General features: G+C 33.3%; 1 protein-coding gene across 3 annotated transcripts in view; it reads right to left on the bottom strand.

Annotated features, from left to right (window-relative positions):
- Positions 1-18,835, bottom strand: part of CADM2 (cell adhesion molecule 2) — a 1,158,136-nt gene that overhangs the window by 121,223 nt on the left and 1,018,078 nt on the right. For all 3 annotated transcript variants that reach the window (XM_066241147.1, XM_066241150.1, XM_066241149.1), the window contains one exon: positions 1,773-1,951. In XM_066241147.1, the coding sequence (XP_066097244.1) occupies positions 1,773-1,951 (179 nt within the window). The remainder of the gene's footprint in view (positions 1-1,772; positions 1,952-18,835) is intronic.

Genomic DNA, 18,835 nt, shown 5'->3' with positions numbered 1-18,835 from the left:
TTAGGAAGTCATGCTGTTAGCTAGCTTGCAAACACTGGGAAAACATAAGAATTTTCCCCACTTGAATTACTTAAAAAAAATGATATTCTTTTCATTTAAGTATGTTATTTTCTGTTACTCCCTTCTAATTCTCCATATTTTTAATGTCACATTGCTTTCGACACAGGACATGCTATACAACATTGCCCCCCAAGGTTCCCAGAAACTGTCAAGTGAGAGAAGCACTTAGAAAGTTCAGGTTGAATCAGACTAAACTTTCTTTACACGATTGCATGATCTACTTGTCCAGGTCAGCACGAATGGGAAGCTACTCTCAGACTCTGCTCTAAGGAGCTAATTGATTTTCTTGATACACCCAGTGCTTGTTCCATTCTTTTTGGCAGTAAGGCTGGCAGAGGTGTGTCTTACAGGGGTTTGCCACATTAAGCCCAATGTATCAGTCTAATTTGATGAGGCTCATCTTTCTCTAAGGTTGAAATTTGCACAATTCATAATATGCTAGATATTAATCTCTGAGCTTTACGATCTCCAAGATGTTTGTTATATGGAGAGTCTATTCACTGAGAGCCTTCATTTGCCTTTCATAGCAAAGTGGTTTTAGAATTGAGAGATTGTATACACTAAAGTAATTTGAAAGTAGAATATTGAATTAGTATATTATTTTTTAATTCAATTTTGACCTGTATTATAGCAACATAAATACCTGGGGAAAAGCACAACTGATATTTCCCCCGTAATTTAAATCTCTTTGCAAACAATTAGATTTTATCTCCTAAATTCTTTTTTTGGAACTCACCCATGCTTCTTACAGTATTCTGTAATTAGATTTATGGGAATATATATAAAATAAATGTACCCTCTTTATGATTTCTAAGAATCACTGGATTGGTGACAGCCATATGTTTTTTCCTATACTTATTTGGAATGCTGTAATATTGTGTAGAACACAATACTAGTCTTAGAAAAGTTTTCCTTGTTGAAATATATGAGGAAAATGTTACATTCTCTAATGCTTCTCCCTCTTGGTGATTCACAAAGTACTTTGGTATATAAAATAAACTCTGCATAGTCCTGCAATAAAGAAACCTGACTGAGATTGCAATATTTCTCAGTTTCATAAAAGTTATCTCCATCTGTTAGTGTTACCTTATAAACAGCACATTGTGGCTTTTTTGTGGTTGGGGAAAAAACATACTTTTTAATCTTGTGTATTGGTATTTCTTTCTTCTATTTTGTCACATATACTCAAGTTGTGAGATTGTGGAGAGGAAAAAGAAATATCTGTGGGTGTTTCAAATAACTGTTCATAAGATATTAACGCTGTATCATTAATATTGTGCATCTCTGCTGCATCTAACTGACATGCTATCAGTCTTTGTGACACCAATTATAGTTATTGTAAATATATTTTTATGACAATACATCCAAAGTAGCTTAAGGAGAATATACTTTTCATGATTCTGATTTATAAATAAAAATAGTTATTTTTAAAATTCAAAACACATTAATATAATTAATAGTCAACACCCAAAATTATATATTTATAATGAAGAAAACTTGTCACAAAAATAATTTTTATTTTAGTGTAACTTTTATTTTTATTTTTATGAGTTTGACTTGGAACATATTAAAAGTAAATCTTGGAGATATTTATACTTATGAGTCCTTCTGAAAGAAAAATAAATCCTTTTCAATTCTATTATTCTAAAAATTTAAACAATTTTTTAAGCGATTTACTCTTTTACATATAATTATATCAAAAAGGCACTCACCGTGTACAATGAGAACATACTCTGCGCTGCTTTGGCCAATAGTGTTTGTGGCTTCGCATCGATATGTACCGTTATCCGTTTTGTTCAGGAAAAGAATGTTTAGCTCCCTACCACTCACAACCATGCGGTCAGGATCTGGTAATTCTCCACCATCCTTCGTCCACAAAACAGGTTCTGGCCTATTATATTTAGACATAGACATAGATAGAAAAAAATAAGAAATGTTACAAATTTTGTGAATTAAATAAATGAACCAATGTATCAATTTTAACACCCATTTTGTGCATACCATGTGCTTACTTCTATAAGGTTCCCAAAGAATCATCTTGTACACACTCAGAAGATTTAAAGGCATGGAACTGTAATTTAATTCTATTCTGCTTAACTAAGCAGACATGCACTAATTTGTTGAATCATTATAAGGGTCACTGATATATAGCAGGTCCTGTAGCACTGATTTTGCAGTGAATGATCCATACTTGTTAGTCTTTGGAGGAGTGTCCTTGGGCTATTGGAGCAGCTTTTGCAAGAAGTACCTGGAATAATATCTTTGCACTAGGGCCACCAATGTAACATAGGGTTGCCAGAAACCACCTAAAGCTACTCCCCCTTATCTCTCCTGATTTTCTCATTTCTCTAAAGATTTTTACAAACAGTAAATCCTTGCCCCTAGTTTTATTGAGTTGTAATTAACATATAATGCTATATTAGCTTAAGGTGTCTAACATAATGATTTGATACATGTACATATTGCACAGTAATTAGCACAGTAAGTTTAGTTAACAGTCATAACCTCACATAGTTAGAAATTTTTGTGTGATGAGAATTTCTGAAATCACTCTGTTAGCAACTTTCAAATATATATACAATACAGTATTGTTAATTATAGTCATTTGTTGCACATTACATCCCCAGAACTTATTTATCTTATAACTGGAAGTTTGTACCTTTTGACCAAATTCACATATTACTCTTACTGCAACCTTTGCCTCTGGCCACTATTATTCAAAACTGTACTTGATGTCCTAGCCACAGCAACTAAGCAAGAAAAATAAATGAAAGGCATCCAACTCAGTAAGAAAAAAGTAAATCTTTCACTGTTTGTGGGTGACGTGGTACCTATAGAAAATCCTACAGACTTTACAAAAAAAACTGTTAAAATAAATTTAATAAAGTTGCAGTAAACAAAACTAATACACGATTATTAGATTTCTATACAGTAGCATCAAACTACCAAAAAAATAAAGAAATAAAGAAGAAAAACCATTCCATTTACAACTGAATTGAAAGAATAACATATTTAGGAAGAAAATTAATTAAAGAGCAAAAAACTGTAAGACATTGATGAAAACAAATTAAATTAAAGGGGACACACAAGTCACAAGATATTTCATGCCCATGAATTGGAAAAATTAATATTGTTAAGATGTCCATATTACCCAAAATAATCTACAAATTCAATGTATTCTTGTTCAAAATTTCAATGGTGTTCTTTTTTGTTTGTTTTGGTTTTTCATTTTTGTTTTTTGAGAGAAAGAGACAGGAACATTGAGCTGCTCTGGTACTTGTGCCCTGACTGGAGAATTGAACTGGCAATCTCTGCACTCCAGACAACACTACAGTCAACCAAACTATCCAGCGAGGGCTTAATTTTTATGGATTTTTAGAGAGCTACAGAGAGGAAGGAAGAGAAAGGGCATGGGAAAGAGAAGCATTCATTTGTTGTTTCACTCAGTCATGCATTCTTTGGTTGTTTCTCATGGGTGTCCTGACTGGGGATTAAACCCAGAATCTTGTCATTCCAGACTGATACTCTTTATCAACTGAGCTAACTGGCTAGGGTCCCATTAGCTTTTTTTTTTTAAGGAACAAAACAACAATCCTAAAATTTGCACAGAACCACAAAAGACCCTTAATAATCAAGCAATTTTGAGGAATAAAAAAGTCTATAGGAATCACATTTTATAGTTTTAAACTATATTACAAACCTACAGCAAGTAAAGCAGTATAGTATTGGCATAAATATAGAATTACAGATCAATATAATAAAATAGAGAACCCAAAAATAAACCCATGCACATATGGTTCCCATATAATTGGTTAATTTTTCACAAAGAAGCCAAGACAACACAACAGAAAAAGAGCAGTCTTAAATAAATGGTGTTGGAAAGTTAGGCAGCCATCTGCAAAAGAATAAAACTGACCCTTATCTTACACCATACACAAATATTATCTCAGAATAAATTAAAGAGCTGAATGTAAGATTTGAAACCATCAGACTCCTAGAAGAAAACGTAAGCAGCAAGCTCCTTGTCATTAATCTTGGCAATGAATTTTTGAATTTAATACCAAAAGCAAAGGTAACAAAAATAAATAAATAAATAATATGATTGTGTGTGTTACATGCCAAGTCAACTCCTGGTGACCTTATGAATGCCCCATGATGTGTTGTTCTTAATAGCCCTGATCAGCTCCTGTAGACTCTTGTTTATTGCTTCTTTTATGGAGTAATCCATTTCATATTTGTTCTTCTTCTTTTCCTGCTGCCTCTATTTTCCCAAACAGAACTGTTTTTCCCAGAGACTCTTACCTTTTCATTATATGCCCCTAATAAGATAGCAATAGTGTTTTTTTTTTTTTTGCTATTTTTGCCCCTGACAATGTTTTAGGCTTATTTTGCTCTAGAACACACTTGTTCGTTGACCTGATGATCCAGGGTCTCTGTAGGGCTCTTCTCCAACATCGTATGTTAAGTGAGTCAATTGTTTTCTTATCAGCCTTCTTCACTGTTCAGTTTTGGCATCCAACATAGTAACAGGGAATACAGGATGTGCATGATCTTAGCTTTTGTCTTTAGTGACACATCTTTGCTCTTGATGATCTTTCTTATTATTGCATTGCTGCCCTTCCAAGTTTCAGCCATCTGTTAATTTCTTAGCTGCAGTCTTCATTTACGTTGATGACTGAACCAAGATAAAAACATCTTTGATAAATGCAACCTCTTCATTATCTATGATAAAAATGGGTATGGCTTCAGAAATCATGATGTCCGTTGTGTTGCTCTTCAAATGCAGTGCTGCTTTAGCACTTTCTTTTTTTACTTTCACCAGAAGTTGTTTCTGATTATTACTACTTCCCATGAATAAAATGGTGTCATCTGCATATTGTAAGCTATTGATATTTTTTTCCACTGATTTTCACCCTTTCTTCCTCTGAGTCTAGCCCAGTTTTTCATAAACTATGTTCTGTGGACAGATTAAACAAGTACGGAGATAAAATGCACCCTTGTCTGTCATCTTTGCCTATAGAAAGCCATTTTTTTCTCTCCATATTTTGTCTCGATGGTGGCTTCCTGTCCACAACACTGTTTATGTATCAGGGTGATCAAGTATTGAGGCATGTCCTTATTTTCAGAGCAAGCCCTAGCTTTCATGATCCATGCCGTCAAAGGCTTTACTGTAGTCCATAAAACATAGACTAACCTCCTGAAATTCTTTGGAGCATTACAGTATTCAACAAACATTTGGATCTCAAATGCTTCTTAGTTTTCTGAATCTTGCTTAAACATACAGCATTTCTTGCCCCATATAAAGTAGAGACTTGATCACCACCATGAGCATCACTTTGCTTCCATGGAAAATTAGAGCAATGGTCCTCTGGCTACTGCCCTGCTTGGAATATTATTTATTGAAAATTAAGTTGTATATTGATTATTTCCAGTCTGTAGGCCATTGTTTGGTTTTTCATATTTATTGACATATTCTTGTTAGGATATAGAAAGATTCAGTCTCTGTGCCTTGAAATAATTTTATCAGTGTCTCACTTACCCCTAGTGATTTATGTTTTCCCAGTATTTCTAAACCATATTTCACTTCAGTTTCTAGAATTACAGGTTCTTCCATATAGGAATCTTCAAAGATGTCTGTCATCATTTCGCCTCTTCAATATAGATTTCAGTAGAGTCTTTCCACCTTCCCTTTATTTTCTCTTGGTTAAGGAGTATTCTTTGTTTTTGGTCATTCAGCATTCCTAGTCTAGGTTTGAATATCTCGCATCATCTGATAGAGATCTCTTGTTTTTCTTTTTTTCTGTTGTTCTCTTTTTTCTCTCTATATTGACTATTTCTTTAGTTGTCTTTCTCTCCACATGATATTCAATAAAAAGCTGCATACAGGATTCCAACCCTGCTTTTGCCACCTTTTACTTTTGCCTCTTGCCTGTCTTTAACAATTTTTAGTGTTTCTTCTGTCATCTATCTCTCTCTGTCTTTCCTTTTTATTTCCAGCATGGTCTTTCCACAGTCTTCCTTAATATTTCTAGTTTCAGTCCACACTGCTTCTGGTTCTCACTGCACTAAGTTTAACAGTGCAAATATGATTTTAGTGAGAACTTTCAATCCCTCAGGCATTTTATTTATATTATATTCTGGCACTATAATTCTCTCATTGCTCTTCTTCAGCCTGATGTTCAGCAACTGATATTCACAATATATCTTGCCTCAATATTAAAGACACTCCATTTCTTCTGGGTTTGTAATTTCCAGAGTAGAGCACTTTGTAGGTGATGGACAATGTCCCATTCCATTCCCTTTTAGTTCACTGACATCAAGCCCTACAATGTTTAGATGCTCCATTTCTTGCTTTTCAATTTCTAGTTTACCTTGGTTCACGCTTCTTACATTCCATGTCCCATATGTATGTGTTGTGCTTCCTTTTGTCTTTGTGCACATCAGCTTCTAGGCATCCTTCTGGCTCTGGTTTAGTTACATCATTAGCAACAATATTATTCGTACTGGTTTTCTGTACTTCCGCAGTAACTGTTAGGATGCTTCCCAATTGGAAGTTTCACCTCTCAGTACTGTCTTATATTTCATTTTTTGGACTGTCTTTCCATAGGGTTTTTAAGGTAAAATAAAAAAAGAAAATAAGAACAGATTATTCATCAGTGGTTAACCATTGCCTTCTGTGACATGGTGTGTGGGTCCAAACCATGGTGGTACTATATCAAACTAAAAAGCTTCTGCACAGTACAGAATATCATTAACAAAATCAAAAGACAACTTATAGAATGGAAAACATTATTTACAGATCAAATAAGTGTTTTATAATTATCATTGATAAGAATGGCTATTAATATCTACCACCATGTGTAATTATTTAGATACTTTACACATATTTTCTACAATCCTCAAAAGAATATTATTTGTAAAAATTTAATGCATATAAAATATAGAATATTAGAGATGTGTCTAAACTCTGGTTGATTCCATCATAAATGCTTTGGGTACTATTTCTATCTTTCTAAGGTGATGAATATGTTTCTAGTTCTTCTATTTTGAAAATTTTTTAATTTAAACATGATCTAATCATACCATCTAAAATTATTTTTGAAAAATATATAATTATTTGTTTATTTTGATGAAAATACTTAAGTTTTATTGTGTTATTATGGATACAGTTAGAATATATATGTTGTTATGGGATGGCTATAATTATAATAACTTTTCTGAGCAAGAAATATTTTTTCTGACAAAATTATGTCAAATGGATGAAGTTGTGAACTGAATAACAATAAATATTGGAAATCCTATGGAAACAAGTGATTGGTAATATAATAATTGCTTTGTTTAAGTAGTAAAACACTTGAAGAAAGAACAAAGAAAACAGTTTTTATCAGGACTGTACCCATAAAACACCTGAAAGAAGATTCTATGAAAAAAATAAAATAAGAAAGTAGTAATCCAAAAATTTGGAAAAATATATTAATCTATATCATCCAATTATATAGACAATTTACTTTTTAGTATTTTTTATAAAAGCCTCACTATTAACACTTCTCAAGTTGCTTCATTTATCCCACATCAGCTAGCTGCTTGTTATTGCGTGAATTTATTAATTCTTACATTTTTGTTTTTTAGTAAGAGAGACAGAGAGAGGGACAGATAGGGATAGGCAGATAGGAAGGGAGAGAAATGAGAACCACAAATTCTTCATTGCAGTACCTTAGTTGGTTATTGATTGTTTTCTTATATGTGCCTTGACTTGGGGGGGCTTCAGCTTAGCCAATGACCCCTTTCTTCAACCCCTTGGGCTGAAGCCAGCAACCTTGGGCTTCAAGCCAGAGACCTTCTGGCTCAAACCAGCAACCATGGGGTCATGTCTATGATCCCATGCTCTACCCAGTGACCCTGCACTCAAGTCAGATGAGACCATGCGCAAGCCAGTGACTTTAGGGTTTTGAATCTGGGTCCTCTGCATGCCAGGCTGATGCTCTATCCACTGCATCACCGCCTGGTCAAGCTGAATTTACTAATTCTTACTTTTAAAAATAATAAGGTGAATAATCTTGTACCATGCACTTTCTGTCATAATTTTTCTCTGTTCATGTTCATAAGCTTTTAGTCACATCTTAAGGCATACAACTCTATAAATAAGCAGTTAAATTTATATATACTTTTTAAATTGTTTGTATACAAATAAAGTTAAAGATTTAGATAAATTATTCAAGTTGCCAATCTGTATTTTAAAGACAAAAAAATTCCATGTTTTAAGACTGAAGGAAAAAAAAAAAAACCTGTAAAAAGATTAACAAGATATTGGCAATATAAGTCAGTGTTAACTATCATTGCAGATTTTTTTATCCTATACTATATGATAGCAAACCTTCAAGATGGCAAAATAAAAATTACACCATAAGGTATGATTTTAATGAAGTGGAGGTTAGATTTTAGGCATTGATTAAAAACAGCCTACCCATATTCCAATTAATACTTAACATCTTCAAGCTTCTTAATAGCGCCATAAAAATATGAAGTGGCTTAGCCAGTCTTGATAAAATTTGTGTTTCATCTTAATAAAAAAAGCCCTTAGGCTTTTCTAATTGGAACCCCAAAATGATTGAGTTTCTTGCTGCAGTGAGTAATAATCTTCCCTGCTGTTCAGGCAACCAAAGGAGATCATTTAAAAAGTGGTTCAGACCACAATTCCGATGCGATGAGGCTGCAAAAGGGTAGGAGCTAGACACCAGTAACAGCATCAGGCATAACACTGTTCAATTCCACAGTGAGAACATTAACACAGTTCATCGAGAGATTTTTCCCTTCAAAAGCCCAAGTAATTAGACGTTCAAAATGTTCCATGTGAGATGAAATTTGATTTCTATTTCTGTCTACCAAATCTTAAGAGCTGAAAAAGATGTTTTATTTTTCCATGCACCTAGAGACATTTCTGCACCCGTTTCTTCCAAGAGTGACAGAAAACAAACATAAAAGTGAAAAAAAGGAAACCAAATATACTCATGTATTTATTCTCTTGTATTCAAAGACCTTGGTCAAGTTGTTTTTATCTTAATGAGTATTTTTAAAACTTTTTTAACTCAATGTTTTTGTTTTGTACATATTTAATAAGAGATTTATCTATATCTTTAACAACTTTCTATTTATATATTAACATCAGAAAGAATTACCACAACTCTCTCAGACTTTCAATGTATTTAATATCTTGAACCAGATACAAACCTGATTTATAATTTCCACTGATACTCTTTAGTTAGTCTTTGAGGCATTTATGCTGTAAAGTTATGCTATAGTAACATTCCCTGAATTCTAACTGTATATGGGATTATGACTCGCTAGATACTGATGACAATGGAATCTTGCTTTCCCTTCATAGCTCTCAATTCCTCTTTTAAGCTTAAGTTTCAGAATAAAAATAAAAGATAAGCAGTTCAGTTACAGAAAAGTCCATTCTATAATGTAGGCTCCCAGAAGGAAAAAATCTTCTGGTGTTTTTGCGGAAATAAACAGGAATAAAGTTCTTTTTAAGTTTGGGATGGATGAACTCTTCATTAGCTTTCTTTTTCCAAATACCTATACCCTCTTTTAGTTCCTTATTAAGCATTAGTATATTTGGGCTTCAATACTAAAGTTAATCTTAGGGAAATTAAACTTATGTTTCTCAGATGAACGAGAGAAACAGTCACTGTAATAGCATTCAAGTAAACATTTCTCTATGGCTCAAAGAAAAAAAATATATATGTAACATTTCCTTTAATATAAGAGAAAGCAGAAACTTACCTTAATGACTCAGTGCCTTAAGTATTTAACTTATATGGCACATAAAGTGACTACCACCTTTATTTCAGTTTAGAAAGTCACAGGTAACAGGAGATGTGATTAAAGTTCTAAAACCAAGGAGATTTTTAAAAGCCTCATTTATTTCTTAATTCCTGTGATATTTTTCACTCTAAAGTGAAAGAACATGGTAGAAGATTTTTAAATATCTTGGACACTGTTTATGTATTAGGCAAAAAAACTTTTATTTATTTATTTATTTTTATAAATTTTTATTAATTTTAATGGGGTGACATTAATAAATCAGAGTATAAATGTTCAAAGAAAACATTTCCAGGTTATCTTGTCATTCAATTATGCTGCATACCTGTCACCTAAAGACAGATTGTCCTCCGTCACATTCTATCTGATTTTATTTGTGCTCCTCCCCTCCCCCCTCTCCCTCATTCTTTTCCCTCCTCCCCCCTGTAACCACCACACTCTTCTCCATGTCTCTTAGTCTCATTTTTATGTGCCACCTATGTATGGAATCATATAGTTCTTAGTTTTTTTCTGATTTACTTATTTCACTTCGTATAATGTTATCAAGATCTATTCATTTTGTTGTAAATGACCCAATGTCATCATTTCTTATGGCTGAGTAGTATTCCATAGTATATATGTACCACATCTTCTTTATCCAGTCATCTATTAAAGGGCTTTTTGGTTGTTTCCATGTCTTGGCCACTGTGAACAATGCTGCAATGAACATGGGGCTGCATCTGTCTTTATGTACCAATGTCTCTGAGTTTTGGGGGTATATACCCAGTATAGTGATTGCTGGGTCATATGGTAGTTCTATTTTTAGTTTTTTGAGAAAAAAATCATACTTTCTTCCATAATGGTTGTATTACTTTACATTCCCAACAACAGTGGATGAGGGTTCCTTTTTCTCTACAACCTCTTCAACTCTTGTTATTACCTGTCTTGTTGATAATAACTAATCTAACAGGTATAAGGTGGTATCTCATTATAGTTTTGATTTGCATTTCTCTAAAAATTAATGAAGATGACCATCTTTTCATATATCTGTTAACCATATGTTGGTCCACAAAAATAACATCAGCAAATTCAGAAAAATTAAAATTGTACCAAGCATATTTTCTGATCATAAAGCCTTAAAACTAGAATTCAACTGAAAAAACGAGGTTAAAAAAACCCACAAAAATGTAGAAACTAAACAACATACTTTTAAAAAGTGAGTGGGTCAAAGAAGAAATTAGCGCAGAGATCAAAAGATATATGCAGACAAATCAAAATGACAATACAAAATATCAGAATCTCTGGGATGCAGCAAAAGCAGTAATAAGAGGGAAGTTCATATCACCTCAGGCCTATACAAACAAACAAGAAAAAGCCCAAGTAAACCACTTAACTTCACACCTTAAGGAACTAGAAAAAGAACAAAGACAACCCAAAACCAGCTAAAGAAAGGAAATAATGAAAATCAGAGCAGAAATAAATGAAATAGAGAACAGAAAAACTATAGAAAAAATTAATAAAATAAGGAGCTGGCTCTTTGAAAAGGTCAACAAAATTGACAAACCCTTGGCAAGACTCACCAAGGAAAAAGGAGAAAGAACTCATATAAACAAAATCCAAAATGAAAGAGAAGAAATCACCACCGATATCAAAGATATACAAAGAATTATTGTAGAATACTATAAAAAAATACATGCCACCAAATTCAACAATCTAGAAGAAATGGATAAATTCCTAGAACAATACAACCTTCCTAGACTGAGTCATGAAGAAGCAGAAAGCCTAAACAGACCAATTAACAGGGAGGAAATAGAAACAACTAGTAAAAACCTCCCCAAAAATAAAAGTCCAGGCCCAGACAGCTGTATTAGTGAATTCTATCAAACATTCAAAGAAGACTTGGTTCCTATTCTACTCAAAGTCTTCCAAAAAATTGAAGAAGAAGCAATACTTCCAAACACATTTTATGAAGCCAACATAACTCTCATACCGAAATCTGGCAAGGACGGCACAAAAAAAGAAAACTACAGACCAATATCTCTAATGAATACAGATGTTAAAATACTAAACAAAATACTAGCAAATCGAATACAACAATATATTAAAAAATAATACATCATAATCAAGTGGGATTCATCCCAGAATCTCAAGGATGGTTCAACATATGTAAAATCGTTAATGTAATACACCATATCAACAAAACAAAGAACAAAAACCACATGATCTTATCAATAGATGCAGAAAATACATTTGATAAAACATAACACAATTTTATGTTTAAAACACTCAACAAAATGAGTATAGAAGGGAAATATCTCAACATGATAAAGGCCATTTATGATAAACCATCAGCTAACATCATATTAAATGGCGTAAAACTGAGGAGTTTCCCCCTTAAATCAGGAACAAGACAAGGTTGTCTACTCTCTCCACTCTTATTTAGCAAAATACTTTTAAATCAAGAATGATACTGAAGATCCATTTTGAATTAATTTTTGTGTAGGGGAGAAGGTGTAGTCAAGTTTTATTCTTTTGCATGTGGCTTATCAATTTTCTCAGCACCTCTTATTAAAGAGGCTTTCTTTTCTCCATTATGTGTTTTTGGCTCCTTTGCCAAAGATTATTTGTCCATACATATGTGGTCTTATTTCTAGTCTGTCAATTCTGTTCCATTGGTCTGTATGTCTATTTTATTGTCAATACCATGCTGTCTTCATTATCCTGGCTCTGTAGTGTAATTTTTTTTGTTGTGTTTTGTTTGTATTTTTCTGAATTGAGAAACAAGGAGGAAGAGAGGAAGACTTCAGCATGCCCGCTAGGGAGTGATGTTCTGTGCATCTGGGCTGTTACTTTGTTGCAACTGGAGTCATTCTAGTGCCTGAGGCAGAGGCTATGGAGCCATCCTCAGCATCCAAGCCAACTTTGCTCCAATGGAACCTTGGCTGTGGGAAAGGAAGAGAGAGGTAGAGAGAAAGGAGAGGGGGAAGGGTTGAGAAGGAGATGGGTGCTTCTCCCATCTGCCCTGGCTGGGAATCAAACCCGGGACTTCCACATGCCAGGCCGACATTCTACCATTGAGCCAACCAGCCAAAACCAGGGCCGACACTGTGATTTTAATGATGATTGCATTAAATTTGTATTGCTTTGGGTAATATGTTAACTATGTTGATTCTTCCAATCTATGAACATGGAATATTGTTTCATTTCACTGTGTCTTTTTAATTTTATTTCAATGATGCTTTGCATAAAACTCTTAGTATTTTTTTTGTGACAGAGAGAGAGAGAGAGAGACAGAGAGATGGACACATAGAAACAGATAGACAGGAAGGGAGAGAGATGAGAAGCATCAATTCTTTGTTGTGGCATCTTAGTTGTTCATTAATTGCTTTCTTATATCTGCCTTGACTGGGGGGCTAAAGTAGACCAACTGACCCCTTGCTCAAGCCAGTGAACTTAGTTCAAGCTGGTGAGCTGTGCTCAAACCAGATGAGCCCACGCTCAAGCTGGCATCTTTGTGGTTTCAAACCTTAGTCCTCTGTGTCCCAGTTCCACACTCTATCCACTGTGCAACTGCCTGGTCAGGCATAAACTTAGTATTTATGCTATCAGATTTTTAGAGAATTGGGGGAGAAATTAAATGTAAATTAATTAATGTGATTCAAATTGTGTTTAAATAGAAAATTTTAAGTTTTAGGAATTCTGAGAAGGAAGATTCTAGAAGAATTCTAGCCTAGACATTCTATAATAGGTAAACTTAGATTGTAGCCATAAACCAAAACCTCAAAATTGACAATCAAGTAAAGAAATAGAGAAAAAGAGAGAAAAAATAAACAAAATGTTGGAGTCACTTGCTCTTTTATAAAAGTTTAAAATACTGTATATATTGTATATAAAAGCAAGTTTAAAAAGTACTCTTTTTTAGAGCTATGAATCCAATACAAAATATTATTCTGTAATGAGTCAGTTGGAAGAGAAGGATGTGATTGTTAAACAGAAGAAATGGAAAGGGATTATTTATGTAGTTATTTGCACATTGATCATTTCAAATTTAAACATACACAAAGGTCTGTTTTGTTAATGAAAATCAAAGGAGGTATTTGCTCAGCATAGTTTGAAAATAACATTCTATATATATTCAAAATTGTATTCTTAATTATTGTAAACTCTTACTTCTTGAAGAGTATATCAAGCTGTGATATTTTTTCCCATAGATTTGATTATTGTGAAAATTAATTATAACATTTTTTTCTTATTTCCCAATATTGATTTCAATTTTTTATGCAAACAATTTTTAAGAAATAATATAATATACTGTTTGCCAGTTTGACTTTAGATTGTTTACTTATCAAACATAATCAATGAAACATTTATGTGGCTGTCTCTATATTTACAGTTTTGCTCAAGGAAAAAAAAGCTTCACAAACACTTATAATAGAATAATTTTCAAAGAGTCTTGATGGATTTAATTACTGAGAATGTTTTATCTTTATATTTATAAGACAGGTAAGAAATCAATAAACATTTTTGTTGCTGTTGCTATTAAAGCCTATATATTCTTGACTAAGAATCTAATAGTCTATGCTAGTATTATTAAACAATTATCAATATACACATTTGTGCAAATGTTGAACCAGGAATTATGAGGAATATATTTATAATTAAGAAGGAATATAAAATAAGCATCTGTTCTCTGTAAAATTGTATTTTAGCAGTTTATATAAGATACATGTAATCAACCATACACTTAGCAGGACAGGTAAGTAGCATAAATGAATTATAAAACATCATAAAGAGCCTGACCAGGTGGTGGCGCAGTGGATATAGCATCGGACTGGGATGCGGAGGACCCAGGTTTGAGACCCCGAGGTCGCCAGCTTGAGTATGGGATCATCTTACTTGAGCAAAAAGCTCACCAGCTTGGACCCAAGGTCGCTGGTTCGAGCAAGGGGTTATTGGGTTTACTGTAGCCCCATGGTCAAGGCACATATGAGAAAGCAATCAATGAACAACTAAGGTGTCGCAACAAAAAACTGATGATTGATGCTTCTCATCTCTCCCCATTCCTGTCTGTCCCTATCTATCCCTCTCTCTGACTCTCTCTTTGTCCCTGTAAAAAAAATAATAAAATAAAGTTAATAATTCTTATAAATATATACAGTAGTTTGTGTGAGTGTATATTTCATTAAAAATCATTAAGATTAATCAAAATTAAATTAGAGACATTATAGCAACCTCTATAAAAGATATAACTTTTGATTAGTGTATTTAATTATGATAGGATTTTGACTGGTAGAAACAGAAGATGCCATTTCATGAGGAGTCAGACCCCTATATGTTTGCCTTCCAGATACCATATTGTTGAAGAGATAAATTTAAATTTGGTGAATGTCAGTAAAAGAAAATATAGTTGATAGGTAAAATTGCTATGAGCTAAGTTAAATTAGGAAAGACTCAAGTTAAAAGTATTGTACTTGATATAATAATAGAGCACTTCAATAATAGGTCCTTTGATAGACAATTGGGTAAAGGAGATGTAGTACATATATACTATGAAATAATACTCAGCCATAAAAAAAGATGAAATACTGCCATTTGCAACAACATGGATGGACATTGAGAATATCATTTTAAGTGAAATAAGTCAGACTGAAAAAGTTAAGCACCATATAATTTCACTCTATGTGGGCTATAAAACTGAAAGCAACAAATGAACAAACTATTAAAAAAACCCTAAAAACTCATAAATACAATTACCAGTGGGAAGGAATTAGGAGGATAGTAAGGTAAAGGGGTTCAAATGTATGGTAATGAAAGATGATTAGACTTTTGGTGGGAACACAATGCAATATACAGATCATATAGCACAGAAGTGTACGCTTAAAACTTATAAAATACTATTAAGCAATGCCACTCCAATAAATGTAATGAAAAATAAAATAAAATAAATCAATATGCAATAAAATGCCTTGAATCACAGCCTAAAGAATCTTGACTTTCTTGAAAAAAAAAAGAAAATAATTTATTATGTCTTTTAAGAAGAGAGTATTCCTGATTACTGTTTCCTTTAAGTGTACCATTGTGAACTATCTGGAAAAGGTAATTCAATGAATATACCATACATAGACTTCTGAAGAGAGCAAACAAGGTCTTACATGAAGTGAAGTAATACTAAAAAGAAAGTACAGAATAGGTAATAGAAGAGCTGTTGGGCAAGCACATATAACTTTCTGTGGCCAGAAAATGTACAGTGTTTCGGATAAGAGAGAAAACACTCTATTTAAGATGTTTGGTCTCTATATAGGAACGGTCTTAGTCTTACATGGAAGAAAATAACATGCAAAACCAGTTATAATATTAACATAATATTTAAAATACACGTTTTTTTAAAGTCTAAAATTGATACAGCTATTGTCATTTGTTAAGTTTTTTCCAATGTTTAAAATATTTAGGACTAAGATAGTACAGCAAATAAAAAAAAGAAAAGAATAAGCTAGAAGATTTTACTCAGATGACAAAAATTCTTACAACTTCTCTTTTAAATTTGTAATTTTTCATTGTGTTTCTAACCTTTTAGAGATGTATTGATTCAATTGATAAGTACATCTTTGTGTATTTGCATGTGTGTGTTTGAGAGAGAGAGAGGAAGAGAGAGATGGTTCTTTACGTTTTTTTTTTTTTCTACATTGGTCTCCATTCATTCTCTTATTAGTGGTTTCTGGGTATACTACTCAATATCTTGCTTTATCCTCATAATTCTTCTTTTTATTTTCTTTTTTTTTAAGTGAGAGAGAGAGAGAGACAGTGAAAGGAGAGATATGAGCAGCATCAACTTATAGTTGTGTCACTGATTGTTTCTCAGATATGCCTTGACTAAGGGGCTCCAGCTGAGCATGTGACCTCTTGCTCATGCCAGCAACCTTGAACTTCAAGCCAGCCTCCTTTGGGATCAAGCCAGTGATAATGGGATCACGTCAATGAGCCCATGTTCAAGCTGATAAGCTTCTATTCAAGCCTGAGAAGCTCATACTCAAGCTGGTGACCTTGCGATTTTGAACCTAAGACCTCAGCATTCTGGGTAGGTGCTCTATCCACTGCACCACCACTGGTCATGCTATCTTTGTAATTCTTACGACTTAGTCTTTGCTCAATATGGGTATGATATATCCCATACCTACATGTGTCATTTTATGAAAGGCAATTCACCTTTTTATTTTCCTTTTCTTTTTGCAGTTTGAGAATTCCAGTGATTTCTACTGAAAAGCTCTACAATGAAAGTCTCTACTCAAAGATTACCATCAGCCATTTTGTTTATTTGTTTGTTTTGATAGGGTCAAAAGTGTGTAATGCAGTAAAAAGTGAAGTCAGTGTGAGGTGGAAATTTTAAGCCAACTTATTCAATTAAATTGCAAATTAAAACTCTGAGTCTGAGTTTACTCATATAAATTCCTGAAATCAATGATTACACTAAAGCAGTATGTATCATGTAGGAGCAGTCTTATTATATTAAAGATTGTATTTAAATGAGACAACACCATCAATGTTAACTTCACTATGAGATTTAAAACTTCAGTAGCAAATAATAAGTGGATATCTACCTGTTTTAATCTGAGCATATACTACTTGATTATGATTTTTTAAAGCACATCTTACTCCCAAGTATAAAGTTTGTCATTAAAACAGAAAGTTACCTATATACAAAAGGTAAGTGTTCTCTAGAAGATTTGGAAATAATGACAACTATTAGAATGCCTGTGAAATTCTGGACCATTTTTTACTAATAAATAGTGTTCATTGATGATTATTTTGACACGTTTAAGAAAAAATGTCACACTACAAACTGTATAATTTCAGCCAATTTATAGCACATAAATACCGGATTATTTTTAGAAAAGATTGTTATGATTGTGAGGGAGTGACAGAGTTTAGTATGAAAAGGAAAACATTCAAGGTTGTAACATGTCAGAATGGCTCTTATTAACAAAACAACACATAATAAGTGCTGGCGAGGATGTGGAGAAAAAGGGACTCTCCTGCACTGCTGGTGAGAATGCAGACTGGTGTAGCCACTGTGGAAAACAGTATGGAGAGTCCTCAAAAAATTAAAAATGAAACTGCTCTTTGACCCAGCTATCTCACCTTTAGGAATATATCCTATGAATACCAAATCACTAATTGAAAAGAAGAAATGCACCCCATGTTTATTGCAGCATGTTTACAATTGCCAAGATCTGGAAACAGCCCAAGTGTCCATCAGTGGAAGAGTGGATTAAAAAGCAGTGATACATATACACAATGGAATACTACGTGGCCATGAAGAAGAAGGAAATCTTACCTTTCACAACAACATGGAAGGACCTGGAAACTATTATGCTAAGTGAAATAAGCCAGGTAGAGAAAGAAAAATATCATATGCCCTCACTCATTTGAGGAATTCAATGAACAATATGAACTGAGCAACGGAACAGAGGCAGAGGCAGGATCAAAGGGACCAGAGGGAAAGCGGTCAGAGGGAAAGTAGAAGAGAAGATGGGATCAGAGAAGGAAAAGAGATTAATGAAATTATATATACATAACACAGCAGTATAGAGAACAGGACAGCAAATCCTGGAGGGAGGGGGGAATGCATTGCGGGAAGGCATGGGGGGATGGGGGGGAGCTGAGGGGAATAAGGGGGAGGGGGGAGCTATTGAATATATTTGGTGTGACACTTGAATCTATGTAAACACAAATAAAATCATAAAAAAAGATTGTAACAAATGCTTAAACTAATCTCTCAAAGACTTTGTGCTAAAGAAAAGCAATTATCCATGCCTTATCTATATTTAATATTTCTTTCATAGACACAGAATATTAATTCTTGTTTAAAAGATGAATAAATCTCAAGTAAACATTTATTCCCATATCTGAGTGATAAGTTCTTTAATGTATGTACATAAAGCTTAATATATTAGTGCTCTATTTAAAAATGATC

This window comes from Saccopteryx bilineata, chromosome 8 (genome assembly GCF_036850765.1).
Source record: "Saccopteryx bilineata isolate mSacBil1 chromosome 8, mSacBil1_pri_phased_curated, whole genome shotgun sequence".
In the NCBI taxonomy this organism is placed as follows: domain Eukaryota; kingdom Metazoa; phylum Chordata; class Mammalia; order Chiroptera; family Emballonuridae; genus Saccopteryx; species Saccopteryx bilineata.
This window is presented reverse-complemented; position numbering and strand designations above follow the sequence as displayed.